The following is an 18,274-nucleotide window of genomic DNA, read 5'->3' as shown; positions in this document are numbered from 1 at the left end:
TGACCGAAAGCGAAGTAACAATTATTGGCCAATCACCACTGAATCACCATGTATTAAGAGGAGTTCCTCAAGGAAGTATCCTTGGTCCAATTTTATTTTAAATAATGATGTAAAAATGACGTCGCGCAAAAACCAGAATTGGGACCTGCAACGTACCTCTACAGATAGTTCATTAATTAGGTGAATGTATATAAAAAACATGATTATGAATTTGTGTATATGTTTTAAGAAATAAACAAAGTAATTATGTGTTGCAGTTATCTTTTCTGCCTTCAGTCGTCTTTCACACATTTTATTTTAATACAGTTTACGCCAACCTTACAATATGGTACGAATGGGCGTAGTATTATAAAAACGGAAATTACAATCGCAGAAATTGATTTGAATATTTGAAATATGTATAGTGGATTTTGTTGTTGTTAATATGTAATACTGTAAGTATAAAAAGAAACATTTTTTTTTTTTTTATGTAAAATGGAAAATAAAACATAACTATTTTAAATGTTTACCCTGGGGTTAAAAATCTTCTTAATGAACGTACGCTCGTTTTTAACGATATTCCGCTCATTTTTATGCACGCCCAGAATACGAATGTTTCCTACTGGGTTTAAATCATGTTAATTTATTTCTCCGTCCTTGTATTCTGTTTACCCACGCACATAAACAACCGTAAATACATCAATGTTAAGATAACGTCTAGCTATATAGGCCATTATGTGGTAGAAGTAGAAGATGATCTATATTTCCGCTTTTAAACTCTCTTTCATTGGATTTTTAAAAAGCAATAAAGATTAGTCGTACCCAGAATTTTATAATTGTAAATTAATCAGGAGCTTAAAAGTTTTTTTTTTTTTTTTTTATTTTACAATATTGACATCCGAAGTTTGTATTTTAATTTTTTTCCCCTACAAGGATGTATATGCAACTGTTTGGTTTTTTTTTTCTCTCAAAAATATCGTATTTTGAAACCATTGTATTTCTTTCCTGTTGTAATTTGAAATACATGAAAATAGTTAAACAATAAGAATATTGTTTGATGTAAAAACATGTTTCTGTATTGTGCTTTGCCAATATTTGTCCTTGTTATGTCCTCATTTTGTCCACCTTTTGTCTTCTCAACATTCGCATTTATCGTCGTTTTTCCTCTCCTCGTTTGACTTCATTTGTCCTTTTTTGTCCTCGCTCTTTTGTCTTCATTTGTCCTCATTTGACCTGTTTTGTTCTAAATTGTCCTCGTTTTGTCCTCTTTTGTCCGCGTTTGACCTAGTTTGTCCTCGCTTGTCATTATTTGTCCTCATTTTGTCATTATGTGTCCTCATTTTTCCTCCTTTATCCCCATCTTGGCCTCGTTTGTCTTCCTTTGTCCCGATTTTGTCATACCAAAGGACATGGTCTTGAAAAGACGCAACAAAGTCATTCAAACCGTAGACGATAAAATATTGAGAGACCGGGAAAGTTTTGTGTTGCACGTGCTAAACTTTACATGTTAGTCTATGTAAAAAAACGTCATCGACTCCGACACCTTATATTATATAATTACTCACGTTTCTGTACAGACATTAAATGCTAACTTTTCTTTCATTACTGGTGTTACAGCGACACAAAAATGCGAAACATACAAGGAATGCATTTTCTGTAAATTATCTTAAGAACTGAATGATTGTATAGGAATACATTATAAGTTATCTATACAAAGCATATTAGAATCGTTGATTAATTATTAGTAGGAAATGTAAATTATTCGATTTGAATATACATGTACTATAAATTATTTATCTTAACATAGGGGTAATTCTATTTACTGCATATTTCTATTTAATACGTGTAATGAATATGTAAATCATAGCTATATATATATCTGTTGGAATGTAAACTATTTTATGTATGTTATTGTATTTTCTTTTATTTCAGCAAAGAAGTAATTGTACATACATATATAGAGGTTACACAACGAGAAGAAAATGGTGTGTATTTGTTGGACAATAGTGGTCGTAAAAATCTTAACCGTTTTTCATAATCCATGTTTTTTCATTTGTGGTAACATCCTTGTTGCTCGTCACTGTATATTCTCTATCGTTTCCTTGTCCCTTTTCTTATGCGGTGACCTGACAGATACGGGTGAACCTATGCTTTGAATAACAAACAGAATGTCATGTTATCTAGATGAATACATGTTCGTCTCATTAGCTCATCGATCTGATTTCGCGGCCTTGTTCACTTGTATATTATGTACATGTATGTTTCTCAAATGTAATTAAGGTGTCTGTCAATGGTTACTCAAATATCTTTTTCACTTATATGTTCTCCAGTACTTCTTCCCTCCCATCATATGTGCTTATACTGTATTTTGTTTCATCTTATGTTTTCCCTTTATTATGAATAGTTTTTAAAATCTTGCACTTATCTGGATGAAGCTTTAACACTGATTTTTGCTCCACTGGTAGAGTTTGTAAAGATCCACTGAAGCACCGGACACATTATTCTTTATTTTAATTGATATTGTTGATTTTTTTTTTTTGCATATTATGACTTCTTTTTTCGATTGTGATTTTTTTTTCTAAAGCCGTATCATTCTTAGGACCAAGCAGCCTTAAAATGTATGTAAAGGGGGATAACCCTAACACCAACTTCCGTTGTTCGACACGTCTACTTCCTGTTGATGCGGTCGTGTTGAGGCGGCGTCAGGTTCTGTACGGTTGGATTAGCACTGTATCAAAACACGTTTGTAGCCTCACAAGTCTTTTGAGATGTAACTATGATTCATTGCCCGCTGTCCAGTAGAACCTTTCCATTCAGGTTCTCCGTGAATATCGTTGTCTTGGAGTTTCCATGGCCAGGTAAAGGGACCGTCATGTCATCCTTGTCAACACGCGTACGACCATCCCATGATGGCCACAATCATTCACATTATCAATGTTTTTATGAATCATGCAAACTTATGTAAGAATTTCTTACTGGTAACAGAATTCCTGAAACATATTTGTATAAATTGTTTATTATTAGTTTTATACTTTTCATTAAAAACAGCCAAATCAATTTCTAAGTACTGTACGAATGTACGTCAGCAGTGTCAGTACACTGGAGTTTGTTGGATATATCGATCCTTATAATATTGATAGAACGTCAAACTCGTTTTGCTCAGTATATTATAAGTACCTGTTTCAGTTTTATTCACTCGCAACAGTCCTGCCTATGACTCTTTCATGGTGATATATTCTATAAAGTAGACTATTTGGTTGGTTTGAAAATTAAAATCAAAATACAGTTCTTGAAATTCCCATATATTCGTATTTTTATCTACAAAAAAAAAAAAAAAAATAAATAAATTGACAATGAACGTGTACATTTGAAATTTATTTATGAAGAATTATGAACAGTTATGTGTTATTTCAATAATTATTATGCCAGTACATGTTACCAATGTATATCATTGAAAAAAAAACCTTTTAATGAGAAATCTACATGCAGTATATAATGTGAAGAGTATATATCTTTTATGAATCATGTGAATAGCTCAAGTATTTCAAAAACAGAGTAGATATTTGACCATGTTCCTTCCCTTAGTTGATGCCATTTATGAATATTCCCTGATGAAACAAAAGTAAGGTTGTTTAAACTCATAAAAATAAATTTATAAATAATAAAAAAAAAAAAAAAAAAATCAATCAAAAGCTACTTTAAGAGATATATAACTATACAGTACAGAATCAAAATTTTCAATAGATGTATGGACTTTTTTAACTTGTTCATGAACATAGATTTAGATAAGAGTATATTATGTATAATTAATTACAGACCATTTAACTGATACAAAATAATTCTATAAGAAGCCATCTCAACAGATAAAAAAAGCCGAAATCTCAAAATACATAAAGATGATTCAAGAGATACAACCTTTTGTAATATGGTCGTAGAAATATTGGCAAGTTACATATCAAAATCAGTCAAAAACATACACTCAATGCTAGGGTGCCAAAGCCCTGAAAATGTTCAGCTATTTTTTGGTTTGTTTCGTTTTTGTTTTTTGAACATATATACTTATTAATTTGTATTTACAGTTTACATATAGTAGATGAACTCAGAAACATGTAAGTATGGTGACTGGGTAGGTTAACTGCAACTAGTAGATACATGTACCTATTATATATGTATACGTACCCAAGATGGTGACGATGTGTTGTCTCGACAGTATCGATGGTAACGGGGCTGCTTTTTCCATATTGTAAATTGATCAGCTAAACTATTGGCATGAATTTTGCACCTTGAAGCATTGTTTGAGAAATAGGAGCTAAAGCTGCAATACACTTATATTATCAGTTATGTGAATTAAACTGTTGCATTTATTGGGTTAATGAAGACGCAGTGATATACCATAGTAAGACTGTAAGAATTATATATGATAGGTATAATATCAGCTGTTAATGTTTGAATTTGTAGTATTTTGATTGGGGCACTAACAAAATATATAGCAAAAGCGAACGCACAGATACTTAAATACCTATACTAGCTAAAGGTATATCACATAACAGCATGCAGGCGTTGAAGTATCTCAAGTTTCCTCTAGCCCTGACACCATGAGGAAATTGGGGCTAGCTTTTAAGGTGTGTTTATTAGGATTTATTAGGAAACATTATGGACGCAGGCTGAAAGCCTCTATATCCATATCCAGTAAATTACAAAGAAATAATAATTAAATAATATCAGTCCGGTGCAATGTACATGTAGCATTTGGAGATTATTGTTCTTTATATATAAACCAGTTATTTTTCCAATAATTGTCCAACAGGATTTCAAACTGATAAACAGTTTCTGCATTTATGACATGTTGGGGAAGACTGTTCCAGAGATCAACAATTCGATAGCTAAAGAAGTGTTTCCTTGCATCCCGTCGACATCGTTTTTTGAAAATTTTCTGGGAGTGACCTCTAGTTCTGTTGTTATTGTCCATTTGGAAAAAGTTTTTCGTTACTCGACTATCATATATATTGTTCACTATTTTAAAAACATTGATGACATCTCCTCTAGTTCTCCGATGTGAAAGTTTCATGATGAAACAGCAGTACATGTACATATGTAAGTTTTTTTTGGTTAAAGCTAATAATTTTGTTTGTCAGTTGCGTAAATGTAGTATTCCACTCATTGAAGAGAATTATAGTACATCATCAGTTAATCTGACAGAACTACCATGTGGACTTAAGATTCAAATTTGCATACATGATACAAATAACTCTTGACCGCTGACTTCTAACAGTTGTTTGCTCTAAAAGTTGAATATGGTGTATTTTGATTGATTTTATTTTTTTTACAATTCTAGGGAATATGTCTGAATTACTGTATGGCTAGATTGTGGTTTAACGTCACTGATTCTCAATTCAAGACAGGGTTTTTTAGTCCCTGAGACTTGTGGTCTGATATTCAGCTGTTTTAAAATATTAGTTGCAACTACACTCCATTATCCTCAATTAAGCCCTCTTCCGTGGTGTAAAAGTTTAGTAATTAAAAGTTTTGGATGGTGTAATTGTGAACCACTTTTAACTTAACTTTTTTAAAACAATTGATGATTCCGCAAAAAGTAAGAAAGGGTATATATACTTATTTGTGGGCGTTGGGGCTCATCAGCAGGTATCTAATTAAGTTTGCCTCATTTTTCATGACTGAGTGTATACCTCATCAGAGTTCACCCTCTTCCAATAAACTGATAAGACTTGCCCCCTAAAAGGTTACATGATCCTGGATATATAGATAGACAGTCTGGTATCACTGTCATTTTCCTTAATTTTCATAATTAACCAATTACATGGTATGTAATATTTTTTTTCAGAATCTCACTGAATCTACATAATGCTGACTAGTAAATTTTGAACTGAATATTATTTTAATTTTCAGAATCACATTCAGTCTACCTAATGCTGTAGTATATTTTAACCAATTTTATATTTTTTTTTCAGAATCACACTAAATCTACCAAATGCTGTAGTATTACAATGGACGAAGATCCAACACAGCTTCTCAGCGCGGCAAATCGCTGCCGCTGTATTTTGCTGCATCCTTCTGGGAGTGCTGCTGTTTGTTTTCATAGAGAAGAACAAGGGAGGTTCTGCAGGGTATCAGAGCAACATAGACACACATGGGTCTCCTCATCAGCTTGTCAGCACACGCTCAGGTGACATACATCCCGCCCTAGGACCGGGGGTGAGGTACGGCATTGTTATAGACTGTGGCAGCAGCGGAAGTCGTATTTATGTTTATTTTTGGCCGCCTCATTCTGGAAATGCCAGGGACTTGCTCAATATTCAACAGTTAATGGGACAAGATGGGAAGCCTGTAGTTAAGAAAATCACGCCAGGTATATTATACAACTCCTTATTTTTATAACCTGAAACATTACTGAATTTTCAAAATGATACATTGCTTGATCATTGGTAAATAACAGACTTTACCTGTGACATCTAACAATTTCAGAAGTCAAATTAAATCACAAACATAATATATATAATATATATAATCATGAAAAATTACTTTGTTGTTTTTCATGATTTCTTTTCATATGTTTTATGTACAGGCCATCATTTTCACCTGGTTCTTCATTATCATCAGGACTTTGACCCAATTTTAATTTCATTCATTTTATATGATTTACATTATGTTTGAAAGATTTTCATTTGTATTCTTTTGTAAATACAGGCCTTGATAAACTCGAAGACAAACCAGGGGTCAGCAAATGAATATATCCGGCCATTACTAAAGTTTGCTGCCTCCTATATCCCAAAAGAACAACAGAAGGAGACTCTGCTGTTTATACTGGCCACTGCTGGCATGCGTATGATCCCTGCCGCGTAAGTCCACTCCAAATTATTATAATTGTTTTATTTTTCAAAGCTTTTAATACAGATACAATAAAATGAGAACATAGACAGAGGGACTTACACACTTACCACATACATTCCCATGTGCACCCACATACTAAACATCACACTTTATTATAATCATCACACCCTGCTCACCATTTTGACTCCAAAATATAATTCTGTATATGTACTTCATTTTGTGATCTGTCAGTTTGTATGGATATGAAAATTGATTAAGTAATTGGTATCAGTTTGCAAATGAATGAATTTATTTTTTTATGCTAAAAAGAGTGAGTCCAACAAAGCGGTTCTTCCTTAAATCCACATTTTAATGCCGAGAGTTGTTGACATGCTTTGACTCCGGGGAGTCGTCATTAGAATCTGTATTAACATTTGGATCTAATGAAGAACCTCCATGTTTGGTTCATACCTTTTAGTATATTAGACCTGGATTTTCTAGTGGAACCTTTTGTATACTTTTGTATCTTTGTTAGGTTTGTCCGGATTTCAACGATTTCTACCTTGAGGTTGTTGTGCCTCTGTCGCATGTAGTAATTAAGATTCCTATAAGTTTTAACATTCTGATAACAATGAAATGATAAAAACTGTATGGTAGGTCTGAGGATAAATGAGAAGTCTATTTTGTCATTCCAGTGTAGTATTTAATGCAGCCCTTAGGCCATTTAGATTAAGTACATAGTATGACATTAAATATACTTTTGACTTGGTAAAGGATTCAGATTGCTAATTTTTAAATAATCATATTTTTACAGAGCACAAAAAGCAATATTTAATGATCTCAAGACTGATATAGCTGAGGAGTTTCCCTTCGTCATATCGGACAGTAATTTAGAAGTAATCAGCGGAAAACTGGAAGGAGTTTACGCCTGGATCGCTGTAAACTATGCACTGAGGAAATTTGACCATGGAGAGGAAGGTAGTCAACTTTATAGTCATTGATACAGAAAAGTTCCAAGTACCGTCCTGTATAAGCAGTGATGATGTTTTTATCAAGTTGATGATTTCAGATTTTTCACTGCTAGAAACTTATACCGGTACAATATGTATATACATGTAGGATCCCGGATCGTAAATGAGTTTTCATTTCATATGAGGTTTTATGAAAAAAACCTTTTAATTTTAAGTCATGGCTCACAAAAATGAAATTTTGGTGCCTTGTTTTATAAAATCTTCAATAATAATTTTTTTTTTTTAATTATCACTTTTTATCACACAACTCAAACCTACATTTTGATAGGTTTTCAATTCAAAGTGTGGAGGAATTATTCAAACAGAGACAGCCTTTTTATTGCATCATTCACAATTCAAGATGTCACATCATTGTCCAAATTATGATGATGTCACAATTGATTTCTAACTGCCACAGCTAATGAAAAATGCTCCAGGGCACATTAAACTTTTGCAAATTCACCTGGATAACAGGACGATTACACGATAAAAATGTTTTTCTTGTCAAATCATACCATTGTCCTTTGTTGTAATATGCATTGCTACACTGACCTAAACAGAAATAAAAAGTAGAAGCGTACTATTTTGAAAGCAATGTTTGAGGATTATGTTGTCACAGCTGGTAGTATGATTTTATCCTGTCACTTTCAGAGCATCCCTTGGTGGCTGTAGAAGTGTCAGGACAACCAGCCAAGAAGACACACATCCGTAGACGGACAGTCGGAATGATAGATATGGGGGGCGGCTCCATGCAGATTGCTTTTGAAGCTACATCAAAGGTTTGTGTTTATCAGACCATTTAATACTATCATTATCTGTGAAAATAAAAACTACATTTCATCGCTTTTCAAATCTCCTCGAACAAGTAATGATATATCCTGAAATCTCACAGATATTATTGACTTACTGGGAAAAAAGTATTCATTTTACACACATATGTTGCTGAGGCTCATTCTGATGTTGATTCTTTTTGATTATTTATGATTTCATTTCAGTCTACCTCAATCCCTGCGCACAGAGTTGTTGAGTTCAACCTGGGCTGTCAGCAAAATGACTTTGATCACACATACAGGGTATATGTATCAACCTTCCTTGGCTTTGGGGCAAACGAGGCCAGAGATCGTTACGAAATGTTGACGACGAAAAATGCTGATCACTCTAATATTACACAGAAACGAGGTGAAACTGCCGAAAACTCAACCCAAAACAGGTACTGAAAAACTGATATGTTAAAGTGTACCCTGAATGGTTTTTGATATTATACTGTAATCTTGTACTTCGTCTGTCTCATTTGTTTATATACAATATGGAGGATATTGCATACTTGTGACATCACAGCTAAAAAGTTTTAAATTATCTAGGATGAATCACATTCACATACAGGTGTGCATTCAATGAAATCTCATATTTCAAAAATGCTACAATATTTTCACATTATTTCTTGACAGTACTTTATTTTACAACTTTATCTATAAATAATAACAAAAAATCATTTAGGAAACAATTTAGAATTGAAACTTGTCCCTTTAAATTCAAAACTGAAATATGATGTTGTGTATATATATAGGACATTAATTTTTGTTGCTGTGATACATACAATATTTAAGTTGAACCAATAGATCTAGATCTGATGTTTCTGTGCAATGCTGTCACAGAGTATCAATTACATCGGTCAACATCCCTGTCAAATTAAGATGTAGATTTAAATCTTTTCTTTGTATTAGACTGAAGCATAATTCCATTAATATGGAAGTCAGGTAATTAAGGTGCAATTATTTTACATTCAATTTTGGTTTTCTGAAAGTAAACGGCCAACTACATCTTATAAGAAAGTTGATCCTGATGTTGAATAATATTAGAGGTCAAGATCATCTGTTGTATTTACAGTCATGTTGAATAATATAAGAGAAGGTCAAGGTCATCTGTTGTAAGATAAGGTAAAGGTCATCTGTTGTAAGATAAGGTCAATGTCATCTGTTGTATTTTCAGTCATGTTGAATAATATTAAGGAAGGTCAAGGTCATCTGTTACATTTACAGTCATGTTGAATAATATTAAGGAAGGTCATGGTTATCTGTTGTATTTACAGCCATGTTGAATGATATAAGAGAAGGTCAAGGTCATTTGTTGTATTTACAGTCATTTTGAATAATATAAGAGGAGGTCAACGCCATCTGTTGTATTTACAGTCTAGTTGAATGATATAAGAGAAGGTCAAGGTCATATGTTGTATTTACAGTCATCTTCACCACCATCACGGTAAACGGGTTCTACCAGACCCCTGTCTTCCCACCGGGTTGTTCTTCGAGAGAGAAGATGAGGAAAGCCATACCCACTTTTTCCATGGGACTGGAGATTACCTTGAGTGCCAAAAGGCCCTATATCCTCTTCTTAACCTCTCCACTCCATGTGAAAAGGCAGAATGCTCTATGAACGGGGTCCACCAGCCCGATATTGACTTCCAAAAATCTGAGTTTTACGGCTTCTCAGAATTCTGGTATACTATGGAGGATGTTTTCAGTAAAGGAGGTCTATATGATAAGGAAGACTTCAAAAAGGAGGCACAGGTAAGTTGTGGATAGATATATGTGTTCCATCAATACAATTCTAGTACAAGTCATACTTGCCAACTTTCCCGATTTAGTCGGGAATTTCCCGATTTCAGACTCCCTGCCCTGTCTCCCGATCGTATAGATAAAACATAGGGTATTCTCCCGATTTTGGAGAATATGTCTTGATAACCCCGTATGGAGCCCCTATTCATCTTTTTAGTTTCACTTAGCCCTATGACAGGTAACGCTTGCTGGCTGGTGAAAGACATATGTGTGGGGCATTGGTCAGTTAACTGACCTGCTCACAGACCGTAACGAAATTCTGACACTTCACTGACTGCAAGGGTGACCATACCCCGATAAATAAACAATTAATTAAAACCAATTAAGCTGAGGACGCGTGGTGATTGTTTCGTAGCAGGTCGATCATGGTTGATTAAACGCTTGCAAATGGCTTCGTATACTGCCTTTGATGTCAAGCGCATAAACGACCTCTACTTGACAGTAAACAGACACCGTAATATCTCGGAGAGAAAAAGTGAAAATAACACTTACAATGTTATCAACGGAGTATCGAATGTGACAGATTACTTATTGAAATGTTAACTACATTTAAACATTGGCTGATCTTTAAATAATTAGCTCAAGGAAATAAATTCACAATAACGACCATTTGCCTTGTTGCCGGTAGGTAACATGTCGTTTCAATCACCGTATCATCAGCATACTTAGTGTCAATTAGCAGAGACTTATTTTGGCAGAAACTTTCCCAATTCACGTTTTGAAAGACAAAAACATGTCCACAAATACTCACTTTCTTAAACTAAATACTGTCTTGTTAAAAACTAAGAATTTAAGTATCAGTCCCCACCTACAAAGCACTGAGTTGTAGGCCTATATAGTGAGTACAACTGCTAGTACAGCCCTTTTTATTTTTTTGTATCATTGTCTTTGTTTTAAACCAAAGGAAACATTTGAAATTTCATTCAGATATTATATTGTTATATTGTTGCTAGAAAGTGAGATCATTGTGATAATTTGCATTCATTGACTGACATCTATCTTACAACATAGTTTTCATAACATATCTAAGTAAATACTTTTATTTAGAGTGAACAGTGAGTTAAATAATTTCCAGAAATAATTAAAAATGATGTTATTTTGCATCTATTTTTTTGTAACTTGTTGCTTATATAATTATCTTTCCAAACTTTAATAATAAAAAAAATCATTGGCCAAGCTTGAAATAAGTTCCCCCCCCCCCCCCCCCCCCCCCCCTTTCTTTATTTAAGTGAGGGAAGTAAGTGTTCATGCAAGGAATTTATTTTCCAATAGCAAATTATCTCCCCTTAGTTTTTGTTTGCTAAATGTGTCACGCGTGAAATGTGTTTTCCGGTCAAAAATGTTGTTCACACACTTTTTCCCCCCATGACAATTTTAAAAAGTTGGCAAGTATGACAAGTTTAGTGTGGTCTGTCGTTTCGTAATACAGAGTTATCTACTCTTGCGAGCAAGTATTGATTGTTACATCATTACATCATTAGTTTGTGTGAGAAATTTTTAATGTTACTCTCACGAACATATGACAAAGAGCAAATAACTCTGCATTACGAAAGACGACATTGGAAAGAGAACATTCCTGCTGGCTATTCCCATAAAATTTATGTCCGATAGGAGTGAAAATATGGCTTATTTAGTACATTATACTGTTTGAATGAAATTGCTGGTAGTTCTTAAATTAATTTACAAACTTGGAGTCTGCCCACACCATTGAGTAGATATTTGTATAGCCCTTATGGCTATATTCAAGATATTAATGATAATCAAAAAGTACACAGATTGAAAATTTCTCCCATATTTGTTGTAAATGGTAATTATGTAATTATGAATGAAATAATAGTGATGTTACCATCTTCATGCAGCTTTCTTAACAATTAAATATAAATTTTGATTAAAGGCTGCGCGAACCCCATCTGTGTATTGTTTTCTGTTTAATGTTACATGTAATGTTCATTGTTTATGAACTTTTGTTGTTTTTGTTTTTGTTGTTGATATGGAAACCACAAATATAAATACAATGTACAATGAATATTGTTGTACAATATGTATTATTGTTAATTTATTTTTGCATGGCTACATACCACAAAAGTTTGTAACCACAAAATAATTCTAAAGCTCCAAACCAAGAAAGAAATAACACAGGAACATTTTATGTGATACACTAATTAAATGTTTTTTTAGCTATACAGGACGTCATAGTGTTTGGTTATGTTTTCAGGAATTTTGCAGTACAAAGTGGTCGACCCTCCAGTCTCGTAAAGAACAGAAGTTGTACCCCAAAGCCGATGATGAGCGTATGAAGTAAGGCATTTTAGCTACTATATCAACTTCACATAGACATAAAAAAAAATCCAAAAAATAATTTTGTTTTCATAAAAGCGTAGTTGTAGAACTAGGCATGATTTTATTATTGAAATACACTTCTTAATATAATATTTGTTATGTAGTGGTAAAAAATCCACTTGATGTGTTTATAGTCTTGTGAACCAATTTCAGACTTGAGCAAGTGATTCATCAATAAGCTATCGCCCTAGGAAAATACTGATCATCATTTTGAATGACTGTTCGGAGAAAGTTTGAAATTGAAACAATTTTGTTTAGATGAATTCTCAAGTATCTTTTGTAAAAAATATTATTTAGCTGTTTTAAATGAATTAATGATCCGTGATTTTTGTGTAGGTTGGAGTGTTTCAAAGGCAGCATGGATGACCACTGTTCTTCACAAAGGGCTGAAGTTTCCCGAGACATATCGTCAACTCCATTCCGTGAACCTTATCAACAATAGGGATATTCAGTGGACACTTGGAGCTCTCATTCATCGAACTCGTTACTTACCTCTCAGGTGAGTCGAATCACATCTGTATATTGTCTCTGTAATTTTGAGTTATTCCCCTTGTCTCTAATTGTCAGTTAATCTACTGTAATTGACTCTGCAGTAGTGAATAATTGAGCTCCTTTGCTACAGGGCTGTGTTATTGAGTTATGTCATGTTGCTAATTCACCTGATTTTGTCAAGTGAATTTGGCCAAATTATGACTTTCTAAAATTGTGAAAAATGCTGTAATCACCTCATAGGTATTTTATCATTTTTGATATAGAATTGAAAGAGTTTGAAATTAAATTATGGAAGACTAAATAGTAGAAATGATATCTCGACGTATTTTCTAAAAAAATATCAATTATGGACCATTGGTGAGGTCAGTATAGTGTTATACTGACCTGGTAAAATCAAATATTGACCGAGAATCCCAATGTCAATAATATAGACAGCATATTGATTGAATCAAAGGTCCTTCTTTCTTATATTAGATATGAAACTTGTTTGAAAAAGGATGGAATAGCATTATAGTTATCTTGATAACAAGAAATTTACAATGAATATTTAATATTGTGATGTCCTAAATGCAATATTGACTGTGTTTCTAAAATTGGAAACATTAGGTCAATATTTCAAATTACTGACCTCTACATAATTGTACATAGCCATGTTGTAGCCAATGAAAATGGAAGAAAATAAAAATAATTTCCTGATCAAAGCTCAAAATTTTTGAAAATGGAAATAACATAAAGTATGTCACTTTTTGAAGATGGCAATAGTGTAAAGTATGTAAGTTTTGGAGGATAGTAATTGTATTAAGTATGTAAGTTTTGGTGATGCATGAAAAATATAGAATAGCCTTTTCTTGTTTTTAATTGACCATAACCACTCTTTACTGAGATATGTAGTACATGTGTATCATGAAGATATCAACTGACCATGTTAACATTTTTTTGTATTTTCCAGGGATGTAGAAAGATTTGAAACTCAGCATGCTCAACTCTCCACAGTTAACAGTTCCTGGTCCCTGTACAACAGTTACATAATAATCGTTTGTATATTTGTCGTTGTGATGGCTATTTTCTTGTACATGCACCGCCTTCAAATTCGACTGTGTCCAACTAAAAAAGACTTGAAGAGGGTACCATCGATGTCTTTCTTCAACAATGAGGAAGATACCTCAGGCTACCAGTACGCTTGACTGGCTACGACACGGATTATAACTTAATCATGTTTTGGCATTATGATGCATAATCGATTGAGTGTCGGCATAGATAATATAATTGTACCACAATAAGGTAGGACTACTGTCTGTAAATGATGATTATTCTGGATGGTTTAAACATTTTAAGATTCAAACTAATGTCTGAACCAAAATAGAATAATTTTTGCAGAAATTATGAAACATATCATTATTTTGTGTGAAAATTAATTTTCAATATATCAAGCTCACGTTCATGATTTGATTCTATCACAAAAACAGCGTAAATGTATAAAAAAAAAAAAATCCATGATAATAACATTAACATAAACTTGCACATTAGATTCATATATTTAGTTCTACACACTATGCTTAGTTAGAAAGTCAGCCTCATAACCTAAGTTGAGATTCAGAGGTGTGTGGTGCGCAGTTCCCTACCATGGGCAGTTTGTGTTTTCTGTAAACTGAGAAACAAGCCTGTCTGTGCTGTCATGGTCGTGTCATTAGGAAAGACACTTAACCCTAATAAGCTCTGGATGGCATTTGACAGGCATCTCAAATGTTATTCAGTGAGGTAGCCACCAGCTACTACAAGGAAACCCTGCCTCAAAATGACTTTGGCTGTTCATGAGGACATAGACCTGTTACCCAATGCTTTACAGAAGTACAATCATGTTGGTGTATAATTTTTAAGGAATAATGTTTATTTTTAGAAATCAGTGTATTTTACTCTACAATTCAAACATATTCCAGCATTAAGTTTACCCACCAAAAAGGTTTTATGATCAAATTTCTGATTACCATGTTGTGTAATTTGCCTAAAATAGAGCATGGTTTTAGTGTGTAGAAAATGTTTAAAACAATATTTCAGGCAGATTATTTTAATCTATTTAGGATTCATATGGTTTTTGTCATCTGTTTTGATCTATAACTTGGGCATAATACCTTGTAATCATATACATTTTGTAGTATATCAATTTTTGTGCATTTTTTTGTGGTAAAAAGTAATTAGTCATTTGTTTGTAATATTTGTGGGAAAATGTACAAAAAAATGTCAATGCCAACACACATACATATGATTTCATTAGAAAAAGGAAAAAAAAGTGCATAAAAAATATATACATATACAGTGTATATATTTTTATGAGCTCCGAAAATATTTTCTCTTACAGCACATGTATCAAGGTTCACATCCAGTTTCCCATGAATTAGTATCCATTAAGTTCAATAATATGATTTTATTTAACAATTTTATTATATCAATTAACATTTTTTTTTAATTATCATGTACAAAGTGTGTTTTTTTCTAGATAATCTCATTATTTGTTATCTATGTAAGATGTGGATTTAGGGGGACAATGCTTCCAGCTTCTTGTTTTAATTTATCAGTGTTGTTATGTGATTTATAAATCTCGGGCTACAATTTTAATTTATCTTGAGGGAGTCCCTGAAAATTTATAATATATGTATAAAACACCAGTTCATGGAGTTCAGGAGAATTCCCTTTAAGATTGTCAACCAAAAATTTGGGAAAAAAATAAAAACAAAACAAAACAAAAACAAAAACAAACTTGATATCTCTATTCAAGTTAAGATTCATTTAAAATGAAGATCAGATGAGATACATTATAATTGTTTGTGTTTGTGATGTTTTTGTTGACTGTTCTTTGGCATAAAATGTCAGTATATACTCAAAATTTACTTTTGTAAACTTCAAAAATTTTGTTTGTTATCGGATGATCTACTGTTGTTTTCAGTGATTTCAAATTATGTATTTTAAAGTAGGCGTTACCATTATGATATAGATCATGATATTAAAAAAAATATCTGTTGTTTTTGGTAAAATATTATGCAAGTCATAAGTCATAGGGGTCGCGGTGGGCCAGTGGTTAAGGTGTCCCGACGCTTTATCACTAGCCCTCCACCTCTGGGTTGCGAGTTCGAAACCTACGTGGGGCAGTTGCCAAGTACTGACCGTAGGCCGGTGGTTTTTCTCCAGGTACTCCGGCTTTCCTCCACCTCCAAAACCTGGCATGTCCTTAAATGAACCTGGGTGTTCATAGGACATTAAAAAAATAAACCCCAAAAAAAGTTGTTTTTGGTAAAATATTATGAAAGTCAAATCACATTTTGAAGTGTTATTGAAAAAATATCATTTTATTATTAGAAAATATGGAAACAATGAGAAAAATTAAGTGTTAATGATATTTATATCATGTAAGTTATGTTTATTTTATGGTCTGACATGGTTTCAGATGTTGGGGATATAAAATCATCGGAAGTATGTACATGTACATGTAATCATATTTAGTGGGTACAATGACTGTTTAACTTTATAGTGATATCAAACTGTACAAATCACCCACAGGTAGCCTGTCACTGCCATTTTAATTAATCATAATCATGACTGTTTTTACTAGTTTAGAGCTAGTAGTAATTTTTTTTAAATTCAAGGGCATGGATAATTTTTAGATGAAATAGGGATTTTTACTGACTAGTAAATTTTTGCTGAAGATCTCATTGAATTTTTCATATTTCTTTTTAATAAAATCCCATCCACGTTCTTCAGCACTCTGAGATTCTCTTGATAGAGTAAAACAGAGCTTTTCTTGAAAGGTCAGCCCTTAATAAAATACATTCCTTTTAGAATTTTATTACACATGACAAGTGTTAAGTAACTTTTTCATCAGCCGTTAACTCAGCTTGTGTGTTCTATCAGATGTCTTGTGTGTCTTTCCTGTACCCGTTCAGTATTATGAGATGTACGTTAAAAATGTATACGTAACTGTCGTTGAAATTCCATGCAGTAGTCCCATTTCTTTGTATGAATAGATGTTCAGGTCTCAGTCAATATAAGTCCCCTTCCAGTTAAACCGAGAGGACTATAGGTTTCCTTTCCATCCGTTTATTCCAAAGTTTATCAGTGCTCTAGAGACTTCATTCTTTGAAGGATTTTTATCAAACTTTTCACAGTGATGGAGGACCATTATATCTCAGACAAGTTAAAGTTTCATAGTTTTTTGTTCAAGGTTACTGTTACTATTTTTACTGGGGCCCAATGGCCTGGGGAATATGTATTGCTTCAGCAATATCTAGTATGCTTATGTACTTGTTAAACAGTTATTTCCTGATGATGTATCCATAGTAACACTTACTTTTGTTCTGTGTATTAAATATTGTTAAATCAATTTCAGACCTCACAAAAATCAATCTGATTAATATTACATAGTTTTAGGTAAATTCTATGATAAACAGAATATCAGACTCTTCTTTATATAGTTATAGGTAAATCCTATGATAAACAGAATATCATACTCTTATCTTTACATAGTTATAGGTAAATCCTATGATAAACAGAATATCAGACTCTTATCTTTACATAGTTATAGGTAAATCCAAACGATGAACAGAATATCAGACCTCTTATCTTTACATAGTTATAGGTAAATCCTATGATAAACAGAATATCAGACTCTTATCTTTACATAGTTATAAGTAAATCCAAATGATGAACAGAATATCACTCTTATCTTTACATAGTTATAGGTAAATCCTATGATAAACAGAATATCAGACTCTTATCTTTACATAGTTATAGGTAAATCCTATGATAAACAGAATATCAGACTCTTATCTTTACATAGTTATAAGTAAATCCAAACGATGAACAGAATATCAGACTCTTATCTTTACATAGTTATAGGTAAATCCTATGATAAACAGAATATCAGACTCTTATCTTTACATAGTTATAGGTAAATCCTATGATAAACAGAATATCAGACTCTTATCTTTACATAGTTATAAGTAAATCCAAACGATGAAC

At 32.8% G+C, this 18,274-nt stretch overlaps 1 protein-coding gene across 1 annotated transcript; it reads left to right on the top strand.

Moving 5' to 3' along the window:
- The first annotated feature begins 2,594 nt into the window (after positions 1–2,594).
- LOC117339756 (ectonucleoside triphosphate diphosphohydrolase 7-like) lies at positions 2,595–16,430 on the top strand. Its single transcript, XM_033901471.1, is given in 12 exon segments — positions 2,595–2,837; positions 5,949–6,346; positions 6,685–6,710; positions 6,712–6,836; positions 7,622–7,785; positions 8,469–8,596; positions 8,813–9,027; positions 10,057–10,384; positions 12,648–12,730; positions 13,109–13,121; positions 13,123–13,271; positions 14,214–16,430. Coding segments are annotated over 12 exon segments (1,872 nt in total). The 5' UTR covers positions 2,595–2,829; the 3' UTR covers positions 14,449–16,430.
- The last annotated feature ends 1,844 nt before the right edge of the window (positions 16,431–18,274 follow it).

This window comes from Pecten maximus, chromosome 12 (genome assembly GCF_902652985.1).
Source record: "Pecten maximus chromosome 12, xPecMax1.1, whole genome shotgun sequence".
Classification (NCBI taxonomy): domain Eukaryota; kingdom Metazoa; phylum Mollusca; class Bivalvia; order Pectinida; family Pectinidae; genus Pecten; species Pecten maximus.
The sequence above is the reverse complement of the archived record's forward strand: the minus strand, read 5'-3'. Positions and strand labels throughout refer to the sequence as shown.